The sequence below is a fragment of the Pagrus major genome, chromosome 11 (assembly GCF_040436345.1).
Source record: "Pagrus major chromosome 11, Pma_NU_1.0".
In the NCBI taxonomy this organism is placed as follows: Eukaryota; Metazoa; Chordata; class Actinopteri; order Spariformes; family Sparidae; genus Pagrus; species Pagrus major.
The window spans coordinates 30,320,365-30,332,812 of record NC_133225.1 but is presented as its reverse complement, the minus strand read 5'-3'; the positions used below and the strand labels follow the sequence as shown (position 1 = coordinate 30,332,812).

The window sequence follows — 12,448 nt, the reverse complement described above, 5'->3', positions numbered from 1 at the left end:
TCAGCAAAAACAAGCACTTTTAGTGGATATAACTTTCATAGCTAGACCGATTCCAAAACTTTGGGTAAGTATGAATCATTTACCCACCAAACCATGCAAATATAGGACCCAGGTTTAAAAATACTGGAATTCCCCTTTAAACTGGAAATGGTGTGAGTAACTGGGAATTTATTATTTTGACTTTCCAAATGTTTTATGAGGACGGAAATGCATTGAAACTTTCCTTGACGCAAATTAAAGAACTCCATTTTTCATTATCAAAATGACAAATATGGAGGACTTTGTGACGTCTGCATTGATTATATGTTTTCTACTTTGTCACTGCAGTCTTAAAGACTCAATCATGAGATGCTAAATATGGTATGTTATGAAGAAAAACAAAATGACAATAGAAAGTCAGGTGTTTCTTCTTTTATATCAGTGAAAAGACTGGGAAGAGTCCTTACCAGCTCTCCATTCAAAGACTCATGGGTTCCATCGTAGTATGAAAGAATAAGTTAGACACAATTGCTTGTAAATAGTTGATATTTACACGTAAAATAAATACATCTTCAGGAATTGTATGCATATATATTTTTATGTGATCCACTCCAAAACGTACATGCAAGGCTACATCAGATAATACATACTCAGCATTGTTAAAGCCCTTATTGACCATTGACATGTTGACTTGTATGAAGGTTTTGACACCAGACTGGCCAATCTGTGCCATAATTAACCCTTGTCAATGCTGATCAATAGTATTTTTAGTTTTTCAGATTTGTGTGAAATAGCTGCATTTCAGGAGACAATAAGGACTTATAAAATGCTGAATATCTAGATAACAATATTTGTGTGTTGGTTAAGACATATATGCTTTTCTTAAATATAAAAAGCATTAAAGAGTAAATATAATCACACTTTATGATTGCTACATTCAACTCAATATTTAGGACACTTAAACATTTCACACCGACACCAAATCCACCATCACATCCGTCTTCATCTCAGCTTAGTGTTAGTTAGGTGAATACCAGTGTTCTGTTACAGTGTGTAGAAATTAAAAATAACTTGTTTGAAAGTCTTAATCTGGAAAGTAATAAGTACATTAGAAAAATGAAAAGTACATGCAACATCAGAGTTAGGAACTGTGACTTTTTGAATTTACTTGTGTGATTGCAATTTCCTTAAATTTCCTTTTTTGACTTTAAACTTTGATTTTAGACTTTAAAAATAATGTGCTTCAGGACCATTGCAAAATGATTCTCAGTAGCAAGTATTGGTATTATATAGTGCTGAAACCCTGCAAAGTTCTGTCTCCCATGTTTTTTACTGGTGTACTAGTGCTAAAACCTGTTCTGGACCTTTTTAGTAACTCCACGTGCATATGTCCAACTTTGGTATCATCACATGGGAAACAGACCTTCCTCTGTTGAAATCACGGCTCTGTTCACTTCTTTTTCTGAGATTCCCTCCTACTTGTTTTTCCCATCTTAGCAACTTGCAGTTAAGTGGTAGCCAAGGAGCTCGACCACTGAGCCAACCAGCCAGCACTGTTCTCAAGGAGGGCTCTCACAGGATGCAACCAAAGGGGAGTTTGGTGAAATTCCTGTGAAATTACTGTCTATGTGAGTGTGAGAGAGTGGAAGAGATAAAAAGAGAGCTGTGTAATAATCATTAGCCACTCATTGATAAGAGGGTTTGCTCTTTTCCAGGTTATATTATTAAAATGTCAAAATATTTGGTCGTTGCTGGATATTATTCAATGAGTCCAATGATTTAAAACCGCCAACAGTCATTCTATTTTGCGCTTTCCCAATGATTTTCTCTCATAGTCTGAAAATGTTATAAGTCACGTCATTTCCAGGACATCTTTTAGTCTTCTTAGGTAAACCACTGAAATGTCACTGACGTCTGTCTGAATGAGACTTGTTTTATCTGCAGCAAGGGAAGGAGGGCTGAAGCTGGCTCATTGTTTTTATAGGATTTAACATTCTGTACATTTAAGGTGAATCTTTTTGGGCTGAATCTTTTTTGCTTGATAAAACTGCAGAATGCTTGTAATTTAGTCATATATTAATTTGGTTAATTTTGATTTAGTTTGCAATGTGACCCCCAGTAAATGTTGCTTTATATAACAATCAACCATCTGTATAGGTTGTACAGTAAGGCTAGCCAGTGCAGAAAACAATGAAGAGATCGATGCCCTCCAGGGTGCTCGTGGATTTTTAGCCTAGGGCACCAAAATGGCCTGAAACAGCCCTGCATTAAGGCTAAATTATATGCGTACTTCAAAGTGTTGCTCTCCCCAAGACCGTCTCCAAACTGTTGGTATGCAAAAGGCCCAGCTGTACCTGTGCTGCTGCTTTTCAGGCTTGCAAAATTGTGATTGGTCCACTGATTTTTCTGGCCAGATATTGCTTGCTGATAGTGAAGACAACATAGTGCAGACCGAAGTCCTTGAGCATGCAACAGAATGCATGGCAGCCAGTGGGGTCAAGCTTACCCAAAAGTATCTGTCTAGATTTGACGCACAGGTTTAGGTCAGGTAATGTTTTCAAGGGATAATTTCACAAGCATACTTTGCATATGCATCTCAAACGCTGGAGAGCTGACTTTGTGGCCTTGTTGAAAAGATTGATTGACATGTTCCTAATGGAAACACATTGGTATCTGTTTCTGTGGACTCTTCTCATTTCTCTCTTTTGTGCCTCCTCTACTCCTCTCTCCTTCGCTCACATCTCAGAGAGATGCAAGGAGAGGAGCTGAGGAAAGGAATCGAGCATGTACAAACTGAGAAATTAGAAGAGGGGGTGTGTGTAGATACTTCTAGCTTTTTTGTGAGAACCAGTCGGGTTTTTGAGGCTGTTTTTGACATGTGAGGTCATTCTGGGAGACCGTTCTTTTTTTAAGAAGATACGGAATGATACGTCAATTGAAGGTCCTCAATAGTGTAGAAGTTCAAGAACATTGTGTGTCTGTGTGAGTGTGTTGGGTGGGGAGGGAGGGCCATTTCAAAAGGCAGTCTTTACCTTTCATTTCATTCGAAATCAAATTTGGAAATACAGTTTTTTCGCCCTTTGTGTTTTGGATATTTTTAGTAAAATAAAAGTCTTTGGTTCTCGAGCTGTCTTACACATTGGTAGTTTATTAGAAAGATTTAATTAAAGGAAGTAGTTTTCATGTAAATTTTCATTTCAACTAACTGCTGTTTGAAACCTCCGCACCCCCCCACCCCTGCTCCTCAGACTCCTGCTCAGGCTTAGTTCACCAGGAGCTCCTGGTACTGCTCAGACCGGAGGAAACGGCCGAAGGAGTCTTTCTCCATCAGGGCGAAGATCCTCTTCTGGGCCAGGTCAAAGGTGGCAGGGGACAGAGCCACCAGGTTCCTCAGGGTCACATCCTTGGTGAAGTGGTCAATGTTGACCTATGATGGGAGGACGACAGGATATCTTGTCAGAAACGACTAAAATGAGGATGAAGAAGATGAAAATGACAAGCACTGGTGATAGATATGAATCCTGATATACTGTAGATATATGCAGAAATGTGGTGATGTGTCTTGGAGACAGGACTCTGGGAGACGAAATTGATAATTCTACATCATCATAATACCATCTAAGGTAAAGTACTATCGTACTAGTTAGTCACTCACTGCTTATTTTACCCAGCCACTTGTTATGTTTATTCCAAATTAAACATAAACTGCATCAAGTCCTGTGTGCCAGAACATTATTCACGTAATTGAAAGCAAATTCTGAGCTGTAATAAACTGTGTTCTAAAAGAGATAAATAATTACTTCAACTGAAAAATATTCAATTGGGAGGAAAACAAGTATTAGCAGTAAAATGCAGTAGTAGTATTGTATGAAACTCCAAACTTTTTAAAGTGTTTTGGACAGAAATGGGACTGCTAGCTTGACTCAAACAGGGACATCGCTGTTAATAGTTGGCACTATATATATGTAACCTCATCTGTTTACACTCAATCACACCTGTTTGTTCACTGAAGACCATCATTCCTTCACATGTATGCACATTGTTATACAGGTGCCTTTGTTTCCAACAGTTCATTCTCTTTTATTTTAAATACACTGTCAGCTGTTTAGGAGCAAAATATTGCATAAGATTCTGTCTATATTATACACTGTACCCTGTTGAAAATATCCTCGTATTTGTGCATTGCCAACATCTGACATGCAGAACTCTGCACATTTCGAAACAGATTTGACCTTAACAAACAAAAAGCTTAGCCTCTGCATGCACTTAACTGATCTGTAAGTGTGGTCAGTAATGGCAGTGCAGAATTGGCACAGAATTTATATTTTAAAAATGACAGTGGTTCATGTGGAGTTGAGCTCATAAAAAGGGGGAAGTCACATGAGTCCCTGACCTCTCTGGGTCCCTCAGACTGGATGAAGTCTTCGTAGATCTTCTTGGCCTTGGCGGCCATCTTCACAGGGTTCTTGGTCTTCTTGAAATCCTCACAGGACATCCAGAACTCAATATTCTCATCGCTGAACTCAGACTGCAGGAAGCTGCGGAAAGCACTCAGACCATCTGATGGAGAGAGGATAAAGATGATTATCAGAGAGAGAGGCGTATTTATAGCATGTATAATGATTTAAGCCCCTTTTCATGAGTGGGTTTTAAAGTAAATATGCTGAAAATTGTGAACAGGCATACGAGTCACTTATCCATTAAAGTCACAATGATACTGTCTGAACTCTGGACTAAAGCTTCAAAAAGCAAAAGGATCCTCAGAAAACCATAATAATCACCAGAGCATCTGTCTCCAACATTTTTTCAACATAATTAACTTAAACTTCAATTTACAAAAACAGACAACTATCCTGTGGGAATATTGCTAAATAGAAACAAAATCTGGTGAACAATGAACATTAAGCACAGTAGTTATCCCAAAATAATAAGGATCGAAAAAACAAGCACTCTTTAAGACCATTGTAATTTAACATAATGCCTGAAAAAGGTCTCATTGTCTGAACGAGCATGTGCTGCAGATGATAAGCGTTCTGTTCTGGCCTCAGGCTGTTATCAGCGATCTAGATGGTTTGGTTCAAAATAGCACTGACTCTCAATCAAGCTGCAGCTTTTCTTTCTTTTCTTCTGAGACCTACAGTACAAGGACACATGGAAGCACACACGCACAGCCTGTTTGTGTTTCCAAGCTGCAACAACCAGCAGAAAATCTTTGTTTTTCATGCTTATTATGATTTCATAATCATATACTCATGTCAGCTGAATTCTGCTAGGTTTTCTTTTATGTTTCAGGAAGTTCTAATTAACTTCTCTGACCTTCACAGGGTGAGGGAACGTGTAATCTTTCACAAAATACTGAAAAATTGTGTAATTAAAAACTGCACTGACATCTATGTTTTTTATCTGAGAGAAATCGCACATTACTTATATCCTGTTGCATAATATACGTTGCATTATGCAATTTTTAACTTAAAGGCGAAGGAAGGGGTAGTGCTACATCAGAGAGGCAATAAGTCACTGAGAATCCCATGGGAATTAACAAGGAAGAAGTCATAAAGAATAATGTTAATGTAAAATCTCATGTAGGTAAATAATCGGGGCACAGCAGTTTGCAGCAGCCGTGCAATAAATCAACACTGGTGGAATCATTTAGACTTCTCCCTGGAGATGTAACCATAACACACATACCCTCCATGGACTGATACGCACACAGATGCAAACACACATTCACGCAGGCATGCAAACACAGGAGAGACATAAATCTCTCTGCCCCAGACTGCGCTGAAGGAGCCACTTAGAAAGGTCTTTTACCACCTACTGAGCCGTGCAGAGAAAATGTTTCTCTATTCACATCAGCTGGCCGGTCACATCTGTACGAGGACCTGTTTTGATGCACAGGGGCAACTTAAGTGACTTATTAGCAGGAGAGTTTACACGTACTGCTAAATACCATTACCCATTAGAGTTAATCATCAGTCATGCTGGCTCTCAGGCCCTCTGTGCACTTTGCGAAGTAAACAGTGGAGCCAGAAGTTGGTGTGGTGGCTGCAAATGTGTTTTTCTCCCCCTGTGAGCAATGTTTTTTTAATTTCTCACGCTATACCTACAAGTGAAACGATCAGGACGTCATATATCAGGTTACATCTGTTGCAAAATTCTCATTGCAGCTATCTGCAACAGTCTAAATCCAAAATTGAGTAGCCTATTCATTGAAAAATAGGAAAATGTAACTAAAATTAAGCTAGGCTATGATATAGGGCAACCATAACAGCTCTTAAGCCCTGAACCCTCAAAGACTTTGATAATATCACCTGGTAGGTGCTCCAGTGCTAGAGGCTGCAAGGCCCTGAAATGGTGACAATTTTCCTTGTGGGTTTGGGACTTTTATTTAATCTTTTCAAATTAGTACACACAACAGGAGCACACATATACACAAGACATATAGTCAGCTGTTGTTAGATAATCATTTCCAGGAGAAAAGGTGAGATCTGAGGTAGTGTTGCAAAATGTTTTTTGCATTTAAGGGCAACATCAATATGGTAACATCTCAGTGCTATGAACTGTGGGTAATTCCCCCAGGCAAAGTCTGCAGAAATGTGGATGTACAGAAAGTGGCCAAGATGTCTGTGAGAGAGCCCTCATACACTTCACAGTTTGACAGTGGGACAGCCCTAAAAGCCCCCACTGGCTCACCAGAAACATGTCTCAAGGTCAGTGAATGTGGACATTGTGATTGGGCCTGGGAGAAAAGTTTGTTTGGTGTTCTTTGATAAGCAATCCTGTTTCAAGAAGACAAAGAAACCCCAATTAGACTCTGATACAAAAACTCACCTATACGCCCAAAAACCTAATAAGGTTGGGCATGAAGACGTGGACATAAAACTAACTTTGTTTATAATGTAAGGCTGATGAGGAAACCCTGCTGAAACACATGTATGATGCATGTGTAGTCGTAAAATTAGAGTGACATATGATTAGTTTATCATTTCTGGATGTTGTTGTAGATAGCGAGGTTTGAATGTCTGATTATGTAAATCATGTTAATCACTATAGATTATTTTCAGACTTGTTAGTATCATTTGAAGATGCTTGTGCTGTTTGTCGTAAGTAAATAAGACAAGCACCACATCATCATCTTCATTCACGTAAAAAAAACAAATGGTCACACTGACGTCTAACATGATATAAATACACAAAAATAATAGGCACACAAGCTGTACTGTTGCTATGGAAACCAAACCCAGCTAGGTGTACTGTACTGTACCTATTAAAAAAAACAGTCTACCAGACAGACACCAGACCTCAGGGAGGGACTGTTTTCTCCTTTTGGAACGGTTAAAGTTAAACCTAAGTGCCAGCTGTTACATAATGACAGCAGATCTGAATAGTATGAAATAATGATGCTCTTAATGTTTGTGTTGTGAGGAAAAGAGACATGTGAAATGTGTTCTATCTTTGGAGGTTTCTTGTTGTGGGGAAGTAACTGAACATCCTTCATCTGTGTTCATTTCTGCTAAGCCGCTAAATATATATAATATAATAGGGTAATGTGACATTTTTTGCAGCAGAATATAAAAACATGTAAGAATAAAATTTTTTAAAATGTTAAGACTAGTGCTGTCAGTTAAATGCATTAACGGCGTTAACGCAAACCCATTTTAACGGAGTCAATTTTTTTTATCGCGAGATTAACGTTCTTTTTGGCCTAGCAAACTGTGCAGTTTTTTTCACACGCTGTTGCAACAACTAGTAACGTTAGAAAAACTACAACACCACACCGGATCTAGCTAGACCGGAAGAAAAATAACAGGCACGCCGTTTGGGCTTGCGAGCCGGCCAAAGAGTAGTAGGCACGTTACATTTTGAGTGGATGGCGAGCGCGAGACGCCGAAATGGATGCCAATAAGATTCTGAATGGAAAGTTTACTTTTAAACAGTTGCCAAATGGTTCCATTGACAAGACCAAAGTGATCTGTGTCTTTTGTCGTTGCGAACTGAGCTATCATCATAGCACGTCCAGTCTGAAATACCACTTGATGGCAAAGCACACAGCTGATGCGAATTCTCCGCTCCCTTGGCCCCCCTAGTTTACCTGACATGTGCACTTTATAAGTTTATTTTGTATCGCCCTGTTTGCCAATGTTGTTTTTCAATAAAAAAACATTTGCATAAAGCAAGCCAATCCACTTTTCCATGTTGATAAGAGCATTAAAATGAGAAAAAATAATGGGACAAAAAGAAATCAAGGGACATTTAGAATAGATACAAATGTGTGATTAATTGCGATTAATTGTGAGTTAACTATGACATTAATGCGATTAATCGTGATTAAATATTTTAATCGTTTGACAGCACTAGTTAAGACATCTCTTTAGTATTTTTGTAAAGAAACAACTTGTCAGATTTCCATGAGTCATGTCACACGGTGGAGAAAAAACGTCTGTAACATAATGAAATACAGGTGATATCCAGCTGTTAACCTGTGCTGTTAATTATGTTGTGGGGACAGAAATCTGTTCAGTTTTCAGGTCAGGTCAGTTTTATTTGTGTAGCCCAAAATCACAACACCTCAGTGTGCTTTACAATTTGAGCAGTGGAAAAAAAGTTCACAGTCCGTCACAAGATGGGGCAAAAATCTCTTACCGTGCAAGGTATGTCACCAAATATTATGGTTAGGACTTGGAATTTTAGGTTAAGGCTCGGTGGTTGACATTGGTTGTCATTTAAGTAAGGGTAAGCCTCCAGGGAATTAACGTCAGGTAATGCAGTTAGTGACACAATTAAGTGTGGGTGTGTTTAAGAGAAAGTGTGAGTATAAAAGAGAGTAAGAGAGGGAAACCTACAGTTGTTGTTCAGGACTCGGTCCAGACTCTCACGCCACTGAGTTGCCTCCTCAGGAGTCGGCCTGCGCACAAAATCAGTAAAGTCAGGAAGCTTAAACCAAACTTATCCCAACAATTACAAGCTGCTCTTCTCAAGTCTGATCGTCTCCTTCATTTTGTAAATGTTCAGATGAAGACTATTTTTAGTGCAGCAGCAGATGAAACACTTTCCTTCTGATTACCACAGGTCTCCAGAACAGAGTCAACTTTCTTGTTTGAACCTTGAAAATACACTAACTTTAAAATAATGATGACTGAAGTATCTGAGGACTCCTTTCATTTAGTTTGCCCTGACACATTCATTTCCAAAATGCAAACCAATCTTTTTGATTTCAACCATAAATAAGTTATTATATGAGAGACGACATTTTTTTTATTATTAGCAAACATTACGTAATCTACATAAACTCTGCAAAGTAAAAACTGTGCATTACTGTTGTAGAAAAGCTTCAGACAACAAGCTATAAATATTCCGGTGCACATTTGAAGTATCTTTCTAGTGTCACAAAGCCAGACTGCATCCTTTGATCTCAGTTTCCGCTCCAAGATTAAAGTCTGGAAAACATCAGCTGAGAAGTAATTGTGCCTGGTGTATGTGTCCGACCAATCATGGGGAGCATTAATAGACGCAGGACTGAAACTCTGAACAAACAATACAAAGGAGTTAAGACTCACAAACCACATGTCCTTCCTCTTATGTTTAGGAGAAAGTTTCCAAAGCAGCTGCAGTGTTTTCCAAGTATGATAATTACTGGAAGGACCAATGGCATGGGCAGGGACAATAAAATGTCATCTATAATTCACTGTTGTTCACTTGTTAATATGAAGTCAAGCAAAAGCTTAAAGGTGAATTTTGGTATTTTTCAACCGAGGCCCATGTTTTAGTTTTTTTGAATCGGTCCAGTAGATCACGTCAGTTGGTAGATCACATCTGCAATAGCTGCAAGGTAATCCTTTGGGGCAACCGTGAGTGTCAAAGTTACATCCACTAAAAGTGATTCTTTTTGCCACCTATAGGCTGAGATCAACCCCTTTTGTCAAAGAAGAAGACCCTTTATGTAACCAGAAACACAAGTCTTGTTCAAGGAAAAGTCTCACTCTGAAAACTTGCGAGGTGAGTTCTTACAGTTGTTGCCTCATCAAGATTGTCAAATTCAGTTAAAATAGTCAGCCATGACTTTCGGGAACAACTTCTTGGTAAACTCTAAACTTCTCTCTCCAACTCTTTCGACCGTTATCTTCCGGCAAAAACTCATCTCTCATGAGATGTCAGAAAGAGACTTCTTGAATGAAACTTGTATTTCTGGTATCAAAATGGATTTTATTCTTCAACAAAAAGTTTTACCACCGCAGGAATCGTTTACACAATGTTGTCTGACACTTAGACGAACAACCTCAGCCTGTCAGTGGCAAAACCAAACACTTTTACTGGACGTAACTTTGACAGTTGGAGTTGCCTCAAAGGATTACATTGCAGCCATTGCAGCCATGTTGCAGCTGCCAGCTGAGGCAATTTACTGAACTGATTCCAAATCAATTTCGTAAATTTGAATCATTTACATGCCAAAACATGTAAGTATAGGGGAAAAAAAGACAACAAATAAATGCTTTTATGTTGTCATTCTAAGAGAAAATTTAGCCTCAGCTAGTTTCTCAGCGACTTGTCTTAAAACTGCACTGGGGATTTTTTTTCATTTTTAAATAATCTGTTTTTCCACCTGTAACCCACTTGAGGTCTTGCAAAACTAAATTGCATACTTTTCCTTACAAGAGTGCTATGTAGCAGTTTGGCATAATAAGTATAAAGAAAAAGAAGAGTAGTTCAACATCGAATACATAATTCATCTCTAACCCAGTGTTTTCAGTGTAATGCCTAATAAAATGTAACTCTTTAAAGCTTTCTACCATTTAACATTGACCTCTGAGCCAAGGCAGTGTCTGGAGATGTTTAATGTCCTTTGATCTGCAGGTATTGTACCTGCTCCGGGGCTCTGCTCTGCTCTGCTCTGCCACTTCAACCATCAGTTATCTGGTTAACAAACATTCTCCACCTCCACAGACATTCATCTCTTTGAGACGAGGCAGAGAAAGACACTCACTTCTGCAGCTTCTCCGGCTTCTTCTCAGTCTTCTCGGGGTAGGGGATGATGAGGTCGATGGCATTTTCTGGCTTCTGCAGTAAAACTCCCAACTTCGACTTGATCTCCTTGGCCCTGGGTGACAGAAAGCAGATGAGGACGACGGCTCGTGTGACAAAGTCTTTGTTTTGACTTTCTGACATGAAAGTAATAATAATATCATGATGTTCATCTTAGATTTTGCTGATTTATCATCATCTCAACAATTTGACTGGTGTATTGTATACAATAGTCAGTTGGCTGATTAATCCAATTTAAAACCTTATTTGCTACAAATACTACAAACTGAAAATGTTTTGAATTTGTCTGATAAACTGAAGGATTAAGTGTTTCTTTATGGCTTGAGAAAAGTCTCCTCTTCTTTCTAAATAAACTATTAAAAAAACCCTCTGGATTAACTGGAAAATGCATCTTCACAAAAACAGACTCTGAAAACATACTGTTTTTCTTGAACTTTACCATGTTTTTTCTTTAGTTTATTTTTTATTTTTATTTTTAGAGATACTTCTCACAGCACAGCCATGCCACAATAAATACAATTTATTTATTATATTATATTTATTTTCTTCAGACATCATCTGGAATGTAAAAATGTTTCAATCACCCGTTTATATTTGAATCGAGAACAAAATCTGAGCAGCATAACATTTTAAAACTAACCAAGCGGTTAAAATGTTGATTTGATGATTTATTGCAGTTATGTTTCGACCTGTGTAAACTTTGTCCTGAGTAATTTGCATAAACCAAAATGACATTCAACTTTGCATAAAAACTGGAGTAAGACCAATGAAACGTTTCTTCCGGTCAAAAGGTCTGTTCAAAAAGATTTCTAAGAAACAACTGTATTTAAGAAAGTTCACAAACATGAACTTTAAGCCTTTAAGCACTTTCAGATGGCAACACAGATTTACAATTCATGTTTTTTCATCTATTTCAACAGATTAGTCAGAGCCACTTTTAAAAGGTTTGAAATATAATCAAAACCTTTTGAGATCCAAACCACATCAGAGGAACACACCATTAAGTCATGACAGGAGAGGTATATAATGTGATGATGCAGGTCTCACCTTTCGAGGCAGGATTGGGGTAAAGCAGCTAATCCTTTACACATTTTCCGGTGCTTTCAGTTGCAGTACTTCAGAGTGATTTCAGTCTTCCTGTTAGCCCGCTGTGAGTCCCTTTGGCTTTCTGACTCTGGCTTTCAGCGCAGGGGAGTTTTATACAGACATCCTTTGGGCTCTGGGCCAACTTTTATAGCCAATCAGATTGGAATGTGTATAGCATGGGCAGTGTGGCTGAGGAAGGGTGGGTTTTCAGATGTGAGCGGCTATTTGCTTTGAGGTTTCAATTAACCACCAACACATCCAGCACCAGTGTACAGGATGCAGATCAGGACTATTTTCACTTAGTTTTGATGTAAAGTGCATTTTCTAAAAATTTGATGCCTTA

The 12,448-nt window shown here is 38.4% G+C and overlaps 1 protein-coding gene across 1 annotated transcript; it reads right to left on the bottom strand.

Moving 5' to 3' along the window:
• Window positions 1-558: 558 nt before the first annotated feature.
• LOC141004525 (regulator of G-protein signaling 5-like) lies at window positions 559-12,190 on the bottom strand. The gene is made up of 5 exons (XM_073476060.1): window positions 12,067-12,190; window positions 10,961-11,074; window positions 8,823-8,884; window positions 4,373-4,539; window positions 559-3,406 (listed from the first exon to the last, which is right to left on the bottom strand). Exons 1-5 carry the CDS (start codon window positions 12,108-12,110, stop codon window positions 3,242-3,244), a joined length of 552 nt encoding a protein of 183 aa, XP_073332161.1. The 5' UTR covers window positions 12,111-12,190; the 3' UTR covers window positions 559-3,241.
• Window positions 12,191-12,448: the final 258 nt, after the last annotated feature.

What these genes read in the sequence shown, in the direction of transcription:
- LOC141004525 (XM_073476060.1), bottom strand. Translation starts at nt 12,110, where the DNA reads ATGTGTAAAGGATTAGCTGCTTTACCCCAATCCTGCCTCGAAAG. An exon ending in AAGCCGGAGAAGCTGCAGAA is followed by an intron (nt 8,885 to 10,960) that starts GTGAGTGTCTTT and finishes TTTTGTGCGCAG; the next exon opens with GCCGACTCCTGAGGAGGCAA. An exon ending in AGTCTGAGGGACCCAGAGAG is followed by an intron (nt 3,407 to 4,372) that starts GTCAGGGACTCA and finishes CTCCCATCATAG; the next exon opens with GTCAACATTGACCACTTCAC.